At 38.7% G+C, this 17,322-nt stretch overlaps 2 protein-coding genes across 2 annotated transcripts; one reads left to right on the forward strand and one right to left on the reverse strand.

Annotated features, from left to right (window-relative positions):
• LOC109720095 (vegetative cell wall protein gp1-like) lies at positions 1,411-8,166 on the forward strand. Its single transcript, XM_020246981.1, has 2 exons — positions 1,411-1,779; positions 7,618-8,166. Exons 1-2 carry the CDS (start codon positions 1,411-1,413, stop codon positions 8,164-8,166), a joined length of 918 nt encoding a protein of 305 aa, XP_020102570.1.
• LOC109720096 (probable glucuronosyltransferase Os05g0123100) lies at positions 9,096-17,207 on the reverse strand. Its single transcript, XM_020246982.1, has 3 exons — positions 16,522-17,207; positions 11,451-11,697; positions 9,096-9,233 (listed from the first exon to the last, which is right to left on the reverse strand). Exons 1-3 carry the CDS (start codon positions 17,205-17,207, stop codon positions 9,096-9,098), a joined length of 1,071 nt encoding a protein of 356 aa, XP_020102571.1.

Genomic DNA, 17,322 nt, shown 5'->3' on the forward strand with positions numbered 1-17,322 from the left:
GTTTTTGCATTTCGGAGAGAGAATGGGTTTCGTCGCGAATCCATGACCAAACCAGGGGAAACAAAATTGTGGATTGGTTGTCTCTGTCGTGCTGATCGCACTGGTGCGATCCGTTCGCAAATCTGACGGACGAATCTCCTGATATCGCACGTTGATCGATAAGGGGTCATTAGTGGGAAAACGGTAATTTTGCGAAAAGCTCGACATTTTCTGTACCGTTTTGCGTGAAATCGAATGTGCATGTGTGATCGCGCGTTTTACTCGCGCTGTGAGGGACTTAGATTAAAATACTGAGTTTTAGAGGGCTTTTGCGCAATTGGAGCTCTATGTATATAAAGTCCATCTAGGGTTTGCACCATGGAAGGCTTCGTTTGGTTTGGGTATAAGCAAGAACTAGTTATACCGGAGATAGGTACAAGTATGGGTTTTCGTAGGAACAAAGGTTATTTTTTTGTTTGGATGAAATCGTGAGTATACGTTGGAACTAGAAAAATTGTGTTTGTATGGTTTTTGAGAATAAGATGAATAGTTGGTAGTTATAAATAGAAAATAATAATATATTATTCCTATAATTGAATTTTAAACTTATAATTTTAAAATTAAAATTTTAACTTTTAAATTTTAAAATTAGAAATTAAAATTTTAAATTTTAATATTCAAAATTTTAATTTTAAATATCAAATTTTTAATTTCAGACCAAATTTAAATTTGAAAGATATAAAATAACAAATTTAAAATTTAAAAACTAAAAATATCAAATTTAAAATTTAAAAATTTAAAATATCAAATTTAAACTTTAATAAAATTTAAAATTTTAATTTATTAATTATAATTATAAAATTATAAATTTTAAGAATTTATATTTATATTTAAAATAAAAATCTCTCTCTCTCTCTCAAGTGGGTTGGAACAAGCTTGGGAACCGGGTTGTATCTGGTACAACCCGGTATGGTGGGAACACTTGTTCCCACCATCCCAAATTTGGGTTTGGGTATAAAGGGATATCCCCTTATCCCCCGCCCCCTTATACCCATACCAAACGGAGTGTAACTAGCCCCAGCTAAACCCCCCAGCCGCCTCTCTTCCCTTCACTTCGTGCACTGCGCGCCTCCCAGTAGCCGCCGACCGAGCCTCGGCTCGCAGCCACCTTTTCCTCCCTCTCCATCTCTCTCTCTCTTTCTCTCGAGTTGAGAGGAGGCCCAAGGCTGCATTGCCTCCTCACTCTCTCTACCGACGTTGCCCCGATTCCCGGCGACTGTCCCCGCCGGCCGTCACTGCTCTGCGCGCCGCCGCTGCCGCCCAGGTCGCTTGCTGCCAACTAGGGTCAGCAATGAGGTGAGGAAGCTTCAGCTCCCTCCCCTCGCGCCGCCGCCGCCTGAGGACGCTCTCGCCGTCTCCCTCCGGCCTCCAATGAACCATCGTCGTCACCCCGGCCCCCAGTCGCCGTCGTGGCCGCCGCTGCCCTGTGAACCCAAGCCGTGCCCATACGGGCTCGAGAGTCAGGATGCTCCAGCACTGCTGCCGCCACCTTCCGCCACCGGCCGGCGTGAGCACCTGCTCCACCTGGTCAGCCGCACTCGTCTGCCGCCGGCTCCCCGCCGCCGGAGCTCCCTGTCGGCCGGACCTGGGCCGTGCTCTCATCGGCTTGGTGCGGCTAGGGCATCATTGCTCGCTGCAACTGCCGCCTTCCGTTGCCGGCTGACGCGCTCCCCGGCCTCCCTCCATCGCCCGCACCTGCCTGCCTCCCGGCCGCCGCCAGCCGTGCCTGAGCTCCCCATGGTACGGTGAGTTCTATTTCACTGTTTTGTGCAAAGTCTCCGGTTCGGATCGTTGTTCTGGCAATCCTAGGACACCCCGACACTCCTGGAAGTGAGCACGATGATCCCCGATCTGTGCTGAACATCATGCTTACCTTCGTTGGGGACAGTATAGCCCCGATTTGCGTGCTAAGAGCGATTTAGGCACTGTGCGCGCTATTTCTCTGAACTTCGCGTCGCTTCTGCGCTTGTCATAGTGGCCGGCCGTGCTCCAAAGTGTGAGCACGGCCTCTGGCACATCGAGACCTGTTAGAGTGTGTCTCAACCAGGCTAGATAGTTCTCGGTTTGCGCTGTCGGACCGTAAAACCCCGAAAATCACATAAAATGATGTGATTTCATGTTGTGTCACAGGGACTTTTATGCAATAGTATGTTTCGTGGTTGCTGTTGGCAGCGTGTGCGGGCAACGGGTGACCTCTGGATTAGTTGTCCAAGGCTCCAGGCCTTTTCGAAAATCGAATGTGGATTTTCGGTGCATTTTTCGGCGAAATCCTCCGACGGAACGCGATTTCGGTTCGAAATTCTTCCGATGGTGCCTCACTATATATTGTGTATTCGCTGAGCCTTGTTGGCTTGTCACTCGCGTCGTTTCGAGGGTTCGGAAAAGACGAGTGAGTGACGGTGGGTTCCGGTGTCGAATTTGACACTTCTGGGAACTCGAATCGGAATGATTATTCGACGATAATCGTTTATGTAAGGTTGTATGTTTGCTGCCAAGTCGCACGATTAATTATGTTTAGTGGCAGCGGGTGACTCGTAGCACGAGTCGGTGAGTTCAGGGACTGTTCGCGGGTCCTGGCGGAGTCCCGGTGCGATTTTTGAAACTTTCGGCGGGTTACGGTAGTTGGTTTGGGAAACCGATTCCCGTGGGTTTAATTGTGGGGTTGTGTGTTTAGTATTTCTTATTTGTGGGTTAGATACTAACCCGGTGGACCCTTCATAGGTCCGCTTCACTTTCTTCCGCGGTCGGGAGATCAGTGCTACGTATGTATAGGTAGGTACTTCGACCCGAAGTCGGTACAGTGGTGCACGCTCGGTGACATTCCCTTCACTCTTTCCTTAATGGTTATCATGCATGATATATATTAAGCCGCACTCGTCTGCCGCCGGCTCCCCGCCGCCGGAGCTCCCTGTCGGCCGGACCTGGGCCGTGCTCTCATCGGCTTGGTGCAACTGCCGCCTTCCGTTGCCGGCTGACGCGCTCCCCGGCCTCCCTCCATCGCCCGCACCTGCCTGCCTCCCGGCCGCCGCCAGCCGTGCCTGAGCTCCCCATGGTACGGTGAGTTCTATTTCACTGTTTTGTGCAAAGTCTCCGGTTCGGATCGTTGTTCTGGCAATCCTAGGACACCCCGACACTCCTGGAAGTGAGCACGATGATCCCCGATCTGTGCTGAACATCATGCTTACCTTCGTTGGGGACAGTATAGCCCCGATTTGCGTGCTAAGAGCGATTTAGGCACTGTGCGCGCTATTTCTCTGAACTTCGCGTCGCTTCTGCGCTTGTCATAGTGGCCGGCCGTGCTCCAAAGTGTGAGCACGGCCTCTGGCACATCGAGACCTGTTAGAGTGTGTCTCAACCAGGCTAGATAGTTCTCGGTTTGCGCTGTCGGACCGTAAAACCCCGAAAATCACATAAAATGATGTGATTTCATGTTGTGTCACAGGGACTTTTATGCAATAGTATGTTTCGTGGTTGCTGTTGGCAGCGTGTGCGGGCAACGGGTGACCTCTGGATTAGTTGTCCAAGGCTCCAGGCCTTTTCGAAAATCGAATGTGGATTTTCGGTGCATTTTTCGGCGAAATCCTCCGACGGAACGCGATTTCGGTTCGAAATTCTTCCGATGGTGCCTCACTATATATTGTGTATTCGCTGAGCCTTGTTGGCTTGTCACTCGCGTCGTTTCGAGGGTTCGGAAAAGACGAGTGAGTGACGGTGGGTTCCGGTGTCGAATTTGACACTTCTGGGAACTCGAATCGGAATGATTATTCGACGATAATCGTTTATGTAAGGTTGTATGTTTGCTGCCAAGTCGCACGATTAATTATGTTTAGTGGCAGCGGGTGACTCGTAGCACGAGTCGGTGAGTTCAGGGACTGTTCGCGGGTCCTGGCGGAGTCCCGGTGCGATTTTTGAAACTTTCGGCGGGTTACGGTAGTTGGTTTGGGAAACCGATTCCCGTGGGTTTAATTGTGGGGTTGTGTGTTTAGTATTTCTTATTTGTGGGTTAGATACTAACCCGGTGGACCCTCCGTAGGTACGGTTGACGATCTTCCATAGTCGGAAGACAGGCACGCTATTCTTACAGGTGGGTACTTCGATCTGAAGTCAGTATAGTGGTGCACGCTCGGTAACGTTCTCTCCACCCTCTCTTTATTATCTTGCATATCATGTTATGAGCTTAGAACCATTTGACTTCTTACTTATTGCTCTACTTGATTACTGTCCATATTTATCATCATGATTTAGAAGTAGAGTGTACTATCTGTGGTGACCTATTCGGTCGGTTCTGCGACTCCTATTGTTTGATGACCTATGAGGTCGGTATATCCTGAGGGATAGGATTGCCGGCTAGTTGCCGACGGGTGATTATAGATTACATTGATCCATGATCTGACATTCTTGTGACCTAGTCGGTCGGTTTCTTGTATCTCGTATTGTGACCTATTTGTCGGTTTTTGTACATATATGTTAGTTGACATTGAGTGGTCGATACTTGTATACTTTTGGAAGGATGTTGAGTTGTTCCATCCTAGTTGACCCGAGTGGTCGGTACTTGTGTTCTTACGGTTTGATGACCTATTGGTCGGTGTGCCATGAGGGGCGGTGATTGTCGACTAATTGCCGACGGTTGGCTATTGAGCATATCAGTATTGATTGCCCGGGACTCGTTCGCACTTCACGAACACCAGCGGTCTGATCCACCGCAAGAGGGTGTTCTTTTCCGAAAAAATGGTTGGGCGTGCCAACACGTGAGCCCAACGGCCTAGGCTTGGTTATATGCAGGTAGAGTGGCAGTGGGCACACGCTTGAGGTCTGCGGACTGATATGGCAGGTTTCAGATTGGATACTTTGGGGACTGATCGTCCGGTTGATGCATACTTGCAGTTTGTTCTGTTTTACAGTAGCGGCTAGTTATACTCCTATATACCGTTGTTTACCCACGCATCATTGCTACTTTAGTTATGATATCTATGTATGCATTCTGTTCTATTTTACAGTAGCGGTAGTTATATGTTCCATTACTATTACCTTCCTTCTGGCATATTAGCTACTGTATTTGTGATATCTATCTATAACTTTGATGATCTCTTTCTGTCGGTGAGTACTCCTCGCCTTCGTCGGCTTGCGGTACCCACTGGGAGGGGAGACATGTGTATATGTTCTCAACCCCACCCCCATTTGAGGTGACATTGCTGGTCCAAGTCGGGACGGTTCGTAAGACACGCGGTTAGTGGTCGTAGATTGCTCTGATCCAGTGGATTTGGTTTAATTTCTAACCTTACTTTCCAAATAAATAACTTAGACATGTTATGGTTCAGTTTGTTCTATTTTATTTGGATTCACGTGGTTTTTTGTGAAATGAATAAAATAATTATGATTTTCTTATGAGATGAAAATAGTTTTCTACCCCTTGTGTGGTAGCGTATTTTAAAAGAAAAGGTTTCCATGTGGGAAACGGTTTTAAAAAGAGTTTTTCTTGATTTTCATGATTCATAGTATTTCAAAATATGTTTCCGAGTGGAAAACGTTTTAAACTAATAGATATGGATTTATGATAAACTGTAATGGAATGAATGTGATGTGGTCAGTGTATGTGGATTATTATACTATGTGGTTGTATCTTGTATTTGTGCGACGCCGTGCAAATATAGGAAAGATTCTGTCCGTGTGAACAGTGGATTCCTGTATTTGTGACGGATCTGACATCCACTGGGATCAAAGCTTTTAAAAAAAATAAAATAAAATAAAATTTTGCGCACTTTTGCTTCGGTTTAAAACCAAAAAGGACCTCGGGGCGTGACATTTGGTTTGCTACAGATGTAGTTAAATGTCACATTTGGATCTGCAAATGAAGGTCCTACTCCTAACGTACACTCAAATTAAACCTATAGAAATCACTTTCAAAGGATAACCTAACGTACCGCCGATCATCTCTTAGATAAATTACTGGAGATAATCTCTATATTTTTCACAAAAAAAATAATTTGCAAATTCATATTCCAACTATAAGCAATTAAATAAAATATTTATGGTTACAACACTCTCTACTGCGTGTTACTAAATAAGTAAATTATAAATATTACTAAAATATTGATAATTATATGGATCTCATTATATTTATAACTACCTTCAAATAAATGGACTTAAAGTAGAGATTAAAATTGAAAATTGAGTTATTATCCTATTAATAGGATAAAGCTCTTTGTCCTGTCAAACCGTTTTCGATGATTGAGAGTTTGAATCAATGATTGACATCGTTGAATTTGATCTAGAACATTTTAAATATTTAAAAACTAAATTTAGTGACTTTTAAAAGTCATCCGCATCATGATTGAAAAGCTTTAAATTCAATAATCTTTGAAGGCCTATTTGTACCGTTTGCTCATTTAATGATGTAAAATGATTCACATCGATTAAAGTATCGATAGAAAGTTTTTTTTTTTCACTATTTTGATCATATTTGACAAACCCAATCTTGTATTGAGAAGCTCTGACCTCTATTTTTACGTGGTGTTTGTTTTTAACTGTTCATTGTGTGTTCTTTTGATACAGAAGAAAATAATTTTTAAAATTGTAAAATTTGATTGTTAAATAATTTAAATGCTCTAGATCACATTTGATAGTGCTGATCGCCGATTCAGACTCTTAATCATTGAAAACGACTTGATAGGACAAAAGATTTAATTCTATAAATAGAATAAAAGTTGAATTCTTAAAATTGATATACTATAATTATTGGTCCCATAATTATTTATGCAAGCGGGGAGCTAAACTGCAATGTAGTTATTTGTAATTTAACTTTATTATTTCGTTATTTTTAGCATGATAAGAGCGCTACTAAAATAGAGCTAACTTTTTTTTGTTTCTAGACATGTTTCTAATGCGCTAAGAACATTAAAATTCGTGCTCACCACATAATTTGCTATATGGTTATCATTTGTCAACACAAGTAAAGCTACTTTGGGCACCGCAAATACACCCAATTAAAATTAACTAGTGAAGGACCGCGCTTCGCGGCGGGACATTTATGCAAATTTTAAAATATTGTGAATAATTTTTTTTTAATTTTATAATATCTAAATCTAATTTTAAATTTTTAAATTTAAAAATTTAAGAGAAAAAAATTAAAAAAATTATTTAAATAGAGAGGGATAAAAAAGGCTGAAATTTAAAACACGATTTATTATATATATTATTAATAAATTAATAAATTATATATTATATAACATCAGTTAAATTTTAATTTTAAATATAAAAATATAAAATTCAGAAATTAAAATTTTAAAATCTCTCTCTCCTTCTCTCTCCCTTTCTCTCCCTCTCTGTCTTTCTCTACCTGACTCTCTCTCTCTCTGCTCTCTCTCCCTCTCTCTCTCTTTCTCTCTCCCAGCGTCTCTCTTTCTCTCTCTCTCTTCCCCTCTCTCCCTCAGCCCCTCTCCCCAACGCGCCCCACCCCCAACCCGGTGCTCGCCCAGAATTGCGACCGCCACAGCGCCGCCGCCCACGCCCGCGCGCCTGCGCCGAACCCGCCCTCCCCTGACAACCCATGAGTCACGCGCCCCTGCCGCGAGCCCCCAGCGAAATACCCTGCGAACCCCGCCCCAAGTGCCCACCCTCCGGGCCCTCCCGACCCGCCGTCTGCCGTCCGAGCCGGCGTCCGCGGCCCCGCAGCCGAAAACCCGCAGGGAAGGCCCCCCCCCTCGCCGCGCCCCGGCTTCAGCGTCGAGCCCGCCACCACGATCGAACCCTACGAGGGATCGCCGCAAAGGCCCGCCGCGGTACCTCGATCGCCGAGCCTGGGAGAGCGCGGATAGGGACGAGAGACGGAGGTTAGGGAGAGGAAAAGAGGGGAGAGAGCCGGGGGAGCGGAGAGAAGGAGGAGACCCGGGGAGGGAGAAGAAAAGAGCAGATCCCGAGGAAGAGACAGGGGGCGACCGCCGACAGCGCCACGCGCTCCAGCCGGCGCCGGTCGGCCAGTGTAATGGCACGCGGGCGCCACTCCTCACAGCTCCGTGCGGGCGCGGGTCGCGCGTGCCATCGGCGCCGGGGGGCGCCCGCACCGCCACCGGGCAGCGGGATCGCAACAGCGTGGGGCGAGAAAGCGTGGACGTCCTAGAGCAGGAGTGAGAGTGAGAGAGACGTAGAGAGAGAGAGTGCCTGGGCGGTATCGGGAGATGAGAGGGTGCGGGAAGGAGCTAGAGCGACGGGAAGTAGAGACGATCGAGAGAGAGGGGAAGAGAAAGAGAGAGAGAGCTGGGGAGTGAGAGGGGGAAAAAAAATTCCCTGTGGACCCCACCGGGCCCCGAAACGCGGGGAATTCTACACTGTCACACTTGCACCACGTCATCAATAATAAGCCAATCACGTTCCTTTTTTTCAAACAAAAGTACAATAAAAATACTTTTTTACAATCATGATGGAACATATATTCTTAAAAAAATTAATTTGATTGGTTTGTTACGCCATATCACTAATATAACCGTTGCATTTTAAAATTTTTCCCGAAAGGCGGAGAGAACGCCGTAATACTCTCGATTCAAGAGTTATATAGATATGTTAGCTTTACATATAATAAAGTAGTAAACAGTTACATAATTCCCAATATCGATATTAGAAGTCATATCTCATATATATTTATAATATCAAAAAATAATTGAATAGTACCTTCTAAAACTCTTATAGTGCAACTTCAAAAAGAGAAAAAATAATCTAATATTTAGAAGGTGCTTATCAATTCATGATATAAATATTTCATAAGGAGATTTGCAAATTTGTGGTTCCCAACAATTGTATTATTTTACATATATTGTAATTGACATACGTGGGTAAAATTTTCACTAGAGTTGATACAAAAAAATTACCAAAAATTCTTATTGAATGTAATTGCTTGGGAGACTACTAATTCCTCCTTACCATTATTAAAAAAGCACAAAGTAATTAAATTAGTAATTAGTAAAAAAAAGAAAAGGAAAAAGAAAATTCTCTTTTCTTTTTTACATAAACTTTTTTTTTTTTCTCTCTCCCTCCTTATCCTTTGTTATTATTATTATTATTTATTATCCTTTGCTTCTATTCCTAATTTGGGTTCTTGGGATGTTGAGGTTCCACAGCATGATTTGGGAGCAACCAAGAGGAATCCCCTTCAACTTAACATCATCTTCCGTGATCATCTTTTGGACGGACATTATTGAATCCTGAGGTTAATCACCACCATCAATGTTCAGATAACATTAAAAAGAATAAAAATGTGAAATAATATGAAATATTTATTGTCTTAATTTGAAAACATAAAACTTCTAGAAAATAAATTCTCTCCCTAACGTTTTGGCTCAAATACTTCAATAGTTCCAAATATAGACTTTGAATTAAATAAAAATAAATTAATAACTAGTGAAGCGGCCCGCGCTTTGCAACGGATAGAAACCGTAGTAGTAATTAATAATAAAAAAATATTAAATATTCTCTTGTATATCTCACTTGGTACATCCACCAAAGGTCACGGCGGAACGGAGAAGTGGGCTCGCATTAGTGAGAGAGAGGGAAGGAGCGAGGGAAAAAGACGATGGTGTATAGCAAAAGATGAGAGATAGAGAATTGATGAATAGATTGGAGATAAAGAATTGAAAATGGAAGGAAGGAAAAAGACCATGATTAATAATTGGAGATAAAGAGGTTAGGATTATAGATGGTAGTGGGATCATTTAAATATACTAATTGAAAGTTTGATAGTGGGACTGTTTGCATTAGTTGAAAGTATAGTGGAATGAAGGGAAAAAAATCATGATGTGTAATTGTAGATAGAAACGATAGAATTGTAGATAGTAGTGGAACTATTTAAATGCACTAATTAAAAGTTTGGTTAGTGGGACCGTTAAAATGTATATTGAAAGTTTGGTGAAGGGAAGAAGAAGAGTTACATGCTAGTGAAGGTGAAGGAGAACTTGTCACGTGGCAACAAATATTGAGAATTCATATAGGTTAATAGATACTCTGAACTTGATGGGACTCAAATTGAAGATCGTTTGCTATAATATAATATTATGTGAAATAATATAAAACACCGTTTTGTTCAAAAGCTTAGGCTTTGTTTGGAATTGCGGGGAGATTGCGTTGCGTGTGGTGAGAAACGACAATGGAAAAATATCCTGTTTGTTTCCGTACGTAATATTGCGTTCCGTAAATCCCGATGAGTCGGTTACGATATATTTTCCGCGGTCCCATCGGAGAACGCAGAAGCATATTCCTATATGCTTTTTTCCTCAACTCCATTTTATCTAATTAGATAGATCTCAATACGAAACTAAGCATTAATCTTTTAGAACTATATTTATTTTAATATTAAATATTCAACAAAGGAAAACTGGATAATAACATCCAATGGATTGGATTGAATCCCAAATTTACTTTTCCTCAATTCACTTATTTTGATACTCATAATTCATAATGATTTATTATAATGCTTACTTATTTTGATGGTTTCATTAAATGTAGATAAATAGGACAATTTGACGTCTAATTTATCATTTTTTTTTAATTTTCTATATGACTAACACCAACGTATTAAAAATTAACGTTAAAATTGGATTCAAATCAAAATTAAGTCAAACTTTGTGTCTATACACTTGAATTTTTTTTGAATTGTGAGCAAATTAAATTTTATTATAATTATATACCAAATGGAGTGTATAGGCACAGATACCTAACTTGTATTGATTCATTAAACTATTTTGTTGTAATTCGTAACACGTGATAAATTAATATCCCAATTTTGATAGATACATTGAAGTAGCTAGCATTTCACATCCTATGTATCTAGCCTATAATATTGGTTTCATTAATATTCGGTTCCTAGAACAAACTAGTGTATATGATTATGTGAGGAGCCTGGTACGCCATCATTTGTTGTGTGTTAATCCTCTCGGAGCACATAAAGAACATTTTAACTCTACTAAAAAGATGAATAAATCTCAAACTTATCTAAATTTATTAAAGTTATAATAAATTAAGTCTGGTTATTATTACTAGCCTCCCCCTGTTTAGACCCCTTAGATTCTCGCCGGGTCAGCATTTTGCCCCGCATAGCATTTAGCTCTCAGACTTCCGGCTGGTATTCGGCTCTGATATCGATTATAACAATCCGACCCGCCAGTAACAATAATTCCTTGGATTCAAACCACCGGCTCAAAATGCTTAAGTTCAATTATTATTATTATTATTATTAGCGTGTAGATCTCATATATTCTAATTAGATTTAGTTTTCTACCCGATGTGTGATTATTGGGACGTTACAATAACTAAAATCAAAAGTTTTAAATTGAAAACTTATGCTTCTAAGGTCATGAAAATTAATTATATTTCACTTTGCAGGTTAAATTTTCATTCTATTTGAAAAAAAGAGTTTGAAGAGAAACCTGCAACACATCCGGCTGAGAGTTTGGGCGGCCCCATCTCTCCTGATCCCACAATATCGAGCTGTTGAATGCGAAATCTGAGATGTTAATCTTGAGAGGCTTTGAACCTTTTGTGATATTCGTCATTCCGCTACTTACATCCTTCGAGAACCATCCGACCACCTCCGATGATCGACAGATTGGTCCTTCCACCACCACCCTCCGCCTACTTCCTGCCACCATTGCCGCCGGCCAAGTGCCAAAAACTCTTTACAGATAAATGAAATAGAATAGTTTAGATCGGAGGTGAGAAACCATGCTAAGAGATCGAATCGCTCGCTGTTCGTGAGCTAGCTCGTGCTCGGCTAGAAACGAGCTTGAGATCGAATCGTTCGTTTAATAAACGAGCAGAACACAAGCTGAATTTATCAGTTCGTTTAATAAATGAACTGAACACGAGCTAAGATCAGCTTGCTCGTGTTCGGCTCAATAACAGCTCAAATACATACGTTTTAGGGTTAATTTCGTACATATCCTTGCAAACAAAATGAATAAAAAATATATTCCTACAAAGTTCAACTTTTATATATTATTTCTATAAAAATTCTGATATTTTTAAATATGTCCATGTCGTTAGAATTTGTTAGAAAATTTTAATTAATTATAGGTTAAATACTTAATCTTGATTAGTTTTTTACATTTTTCTCCCTCTTATATTATACTATTATGACTATTAGACTGACATATAAGTGATGACAAAATTAAAAATACAAATAATTCTCTAATGGTTCTCTAATAGAAACAAACCAGAAGGAAATATTTAAAAGTATCAGGACTTTTGAAGGGGCAACATAAGAAAGTTAAACTTTGTAGAGCTATATTTGTCATTCACTATGTTTGCAGGGATATGTATGAAATTAATCCTATATTTTATATTTATATATATATAAATAAATAAATAATTTTTAGCTTAATCTAAATATAAAGTCCAACTCAATTATAAAAAGGTCATTTATATATAAAGTTTCGACTATTAGATCGAAGTCAAATGGGTAAAATCTTATAAGTTTATTTTCTATACGCATCCTTTATAATTCTTTTAACTTGTTATTCATGAGCTAACTCATATTCGGCTCGTGTACTCGAGCTGAATTTTTCGGCTCGATACTTTAACGAGTCAGCTCATGCATGTTTGGCTGGTTTATGAAATGAGCTGAACACGAGCCGGCCTCAGCTCGCTCTTGTTCGGCTGGTTGACACCTCTACTGGGAGAAAGAGAGAGCTAGAAGTGCCTCTAAAACTAATTAAGAAAATCTGATAAAATGATCAAAAGAAACTAATAATGAAATTCATTATCGCTGATTATTAAAAAAGCTAATAAAATTTGGGATAAGGTGGCTACATGGCAAGCTATCCATATATTCAAATATTTAGAGCCCTTATTTATACAAGTGTTTGATTAAATATTTAGAATTTAGTTGGTATTTGTAAAAAAAACAAATAATGCAGGTTTTAAAAATGTAATATTTTATTATTGACTCTCGTTAGACCCAAATTATCAAGTATGGAGACAAGTCCTAATCAGAGAATTTGAAATATTTTACGAATTGGGAATTGGAATCAGAGAGAAGAATATTCCCAATATTTTATGTGCTTCTTACTCTCTGGATACAAAAGTTTCTCTGCAATAATTAACGTGCATCTATAAAAATAATTTACAAAATTTGAAATTGTGTTTTTCCTATAAGAAATAAAATATCTAGTTATTAATGTATATACCCTCTAAAATTCAAAACAGCATATAGTTGGTTCAAAAAATACTCTTATATAAGTTATCCAATTCATGGGAGCTATAGTTATTTTTGAATTAGAAAAATATACAATTATTTCGGAAAGATTAGCAAAAGTTTTTGCAAGAATATATATATATATGAAATATATATAGCTTTTGGGCAGGGAATATTTAAAAAAAAAAGAAAAAGTCGAAAAAAATTTTAAATACCCTTCTCTCAAAAAAAATATTTTCTCACTTTAGTACCATATGGTTTAAACTCTATCATTTTAGTATCCTATGGTTTCTTTTTCTCTTTCCGTTATTCTCTCTATTAATTTTTTCGTTAAATCAGTGCGAGAGTTAAAACCACAGAGTATTAAAGTAGAAACTTCATAAACCACATAGTACTAAAGTGAATATTCGATAAACCAAACGGAGGTATTTGATTTTTTTTTTTTATGTTTTAATGAAGAATTAACAAAGGTACCGATGAAAAGAGAAAAATAAAAATGCAGGATACTAAAGTAATACATTTTAAACCACATGGTACTAAAATAAGAAAACGCTAAACCACGGGGGGATGTTTAAAATTTTTCCAAAAAATATTTGCTTTCTAGGAGTTCTATTTTATACATAAAAAGTCTTTAAATGCTGTGCATGAAAATTTGATGTTTGGTATTGAAATTGAACTTAAAAATTTAGCATTTATTCTTGAATGAGAGAACCAAGTAAAGAATTTTCCAAAAGGCACAAAAGGATCCGATGGAAATAGTGGAGGCAAGCTAACGTGTTAGTTGCACCAAACTTAGTAATTAACATAAATTTAAGAAGTAGTAATAAAAAATCTAGATAAGTGAGAGATAAAAATTATATGAAATAACCAATCGTCCGTAGCGCAAGTGGCAAAAAGCTTGCTGGTTCGTACTCGAGGTCCCAAGTTCGAATCTTAGTTGATTCACATTTTCAGTTAAGTTTATTTATAAATGAAATAAACGAAGCGGGTAGTATTCTGCTATGTCTTAAAAAAAAAATTATACGAAATACAAAATTTATATTTGAATAGAAGTACATCACATCGTATAATTAATAAGAAAGTAAATAAGTGATATATATTAATAAATTCAGATAAAATAAATATAAGGTTTCAGATCAAATGAGTTTCTTTTTTTTTTTAAATTTCTTTTTCCCCCTATTTCTTTATTTTACTTCATTGTTAAAGAGATTCAAATCAGGGAATATGGTAAATTACATTTTTGGTTACTGAAATTCTTTTCTTTTGTAAAATTTTATTTGGTCACTAAACTTTAAATTTTTCTCAAACAAAATTAAGATACTAAACTTAGTTTTATTTTAAGTGTTACTATTTGAATTTTTGTTAATTTTTCCGATGAAGTAATGATGCGACATGTAATTTTTGCATTTAGCCCTTTTAAATAATTTGACATTATAAATGATTTTATTAAAATTATATATAGAAATAGCTATAGTGATTCATTCAAAGTATTTAGAATATAGTATATGGAGAGGAAAAGACAAATTCTATTGTTAAAAATATCATTATGTTATTTAACTAAACACAATAAATATATTACCGTGCTTTGAATATTGCGAATGAACCACATATTCACTTAAAATATTTTGTATATTTCCTTTGTGTACAATATCGAGCCATTTCTGCATTTTAATTTTGATAGAATTATTTGCAAATTAAAAAATTTGATGGAGTTAAATGTTAAAAAAAGGCCATATATATATATATATATATATATATATATATATATATATATATATATATATATATATATTTTTTAAAGAAAGGTAGTACGCTATCCGTTTTGTTTATTTCATATAGAAATAAACTTAACTGGAATTATGAATACTTCAATTTCTCGTTTAACTTAACTGGAATTGTGAATACTTCAATTTCTCGTTTATTTCATTTAGAAATAAACTTAATTGAAAATATTAATCAGCTAGGATTCGAACTTGGGACTTCAGGTACTAACCACTAATTCCTTTACCACTTGCTCTAGAGACGGTTAGTGCCCTATAAATATTCAACAAAATTCAAAATGATTTGTTTGATTACCACATCATTTCTATCGTTTGATACTATATTATTTCGGAAAGATGAATCGAGTTCGGATCATTTTAAATGATAAATTAGTTCTCATATCATCTTCAGAATAAAACATGAGAGCTAAATTTTTTATTACTTTATTATTTCATTTGAAAAATATAAAATATTTAATAAAAGTATCAGATTAAAAAAAAAAAAAATTTTAATGAGTCAATTAAGGCCCATCTAACTGAGGTTCATCTAACATTAATAAATAAAATAGAACTGATGCGAAAACATATAGAAATATATTTTTATGTGTTTTGATGGGACTGTAGAAAACATATAGTAACTTGTTTATACAATATGTGAAACACGATATTACGTACAGATATAAACATAATATTTTTTGATAGTACTTGTTTACTGTACGTAACACAATATTCCGACAATTCCAAACGAAGTCAAGTCGAGAAAAAAAATTTATTATGTTACAGTAAAAAGGTGTGTGGGGAAAAATACTCGGGTTGTTTTTGTACTGTATATATCATAATGAGTGAATTATTTATATGTTTTGACTATTGTCCTATTTTGTTGAAGGTATTGTCTGATTGGATATATATAGTTAGTTAGAAATAAAGTATGGTTGGAAATACAATAATTACAATCATATATATCTCGTTTTGGTAGGATGCAGTAGAAAATACTGTAACTATAATAAATTTATTTGATTGTATATAATTGAGAAATGTATTAATAAAATTTTATCACTTTATATATATGAGGAAAAATTACCTCCATAGTAGGGAGAATAAATATTTTTTATTTAAAGAGTGGTTAGGGAGGTATGCTAATTTTTTTACAAAAATATTACTTTATTCAACTGGTTTATTTTTGAAAATATAAAAGAGTTGATGTTTCTGACTTTTTAAATTCTAGAATCTACCTTTTTGATTATTTTCCGCTCTTGGATAATATTAATTTTCTAAGAGAACACGCCACTAAATCTTTATATGGAATTACTATTATTCCAATAAAATTTTTGATCTGGAAATTAAAAGTGAAAAATATTAATTTTTTATAGTTTCCATAGTAGCTCTATAATTTTTCTAATTATTATTACAGTTTTAATTATAATTTTTTATAATTTTTCTAATTATTATTATTATTATTATTATTATTATTAAAGTAATTGAATTCAAACTCCTCAATTAAACAGCTCCTTTTACTCTTTAAAGAGTGTAACGGAGGGCACGTACTGGATCCGGCGAAGCTCGTCGAAGAAGCGGAGGTCGTAGACGTTGGCGGGGTCGGCGAAGTGGACGACCCCGTCGAGGCGGTGGCGCCCGACGTGCGCCACCGCGGCGGCGCGCTCCCGCTCCGCAGCGCTCCCCTTCCCCCCTTCCCCCGCCTCCACCGCCACGTGCCGCTGCATCACCCCCATTCGCCGCACCGCCGCCGCCGCCGCCGCCGCGCCGTCCCGCGGCCCCGCCACGATCCACAGCAGCGGCGGCGGCACCAATCTCAAGGTGTGCCCTAATCGCGTCAGCGCCGCCGCGGATCGGACGGCGGAGGCGGAGGCGGAGGCGGCGGTGACGATGATGAGGAGGGGCCGAGGAGGAGTAGGAGGTGAGAGGGGCTTCGGGGGATCTGCGTCGACGTAGGCGTTGGCCTCCTCGGTTAGGGTTCGATCGTGTTGGGGGAATTTGGGGGTTTGGATTGGGGATTGGGGAAACTGGGGGGAATTGTGGGTGGAGTTGTGGGCCAAGTAGCGGAGGAGGGATTGGGAGGAGGAGGAAGAGGAGAAAGGGGCGAGGCCGGAGAAGAAGCCGGTGGCGAAGCAGAGGGAGAAGTGGAGCAGGGCCTTCTTCCAGAGGTTGGAGGAGGCGGCAACGGCGATGGCGGGGGCGGGGGACTTCTTCTTCGCGCGATCCGGTGAGTTCATTTCCGAACCTCTTATCTCTCTACAATGTTTGTTTTTCTCTAGATTTGTTTGTTAATTATGATGTGTGTATATGCTGGTAGAGGAGGAGGAGGAGGAGGAGAAGAGGAAGGGGAAA

Source organism: Ananas comosus, linkage group 14, assembly GCF_001540865.1.
Source record: "Ananas comosus cultivar F153 linkage group 14, ASM154086v1, whole genome shotgun sequence".
In the NCBI taxonomy this organism is placed as follows: domain Eukaryota; kingdom Viridiplantae; phylum Streptophyta; class Magnoliopsida; order Poales; family Bromeliaceae; genus Ananas; species Ananas comosus.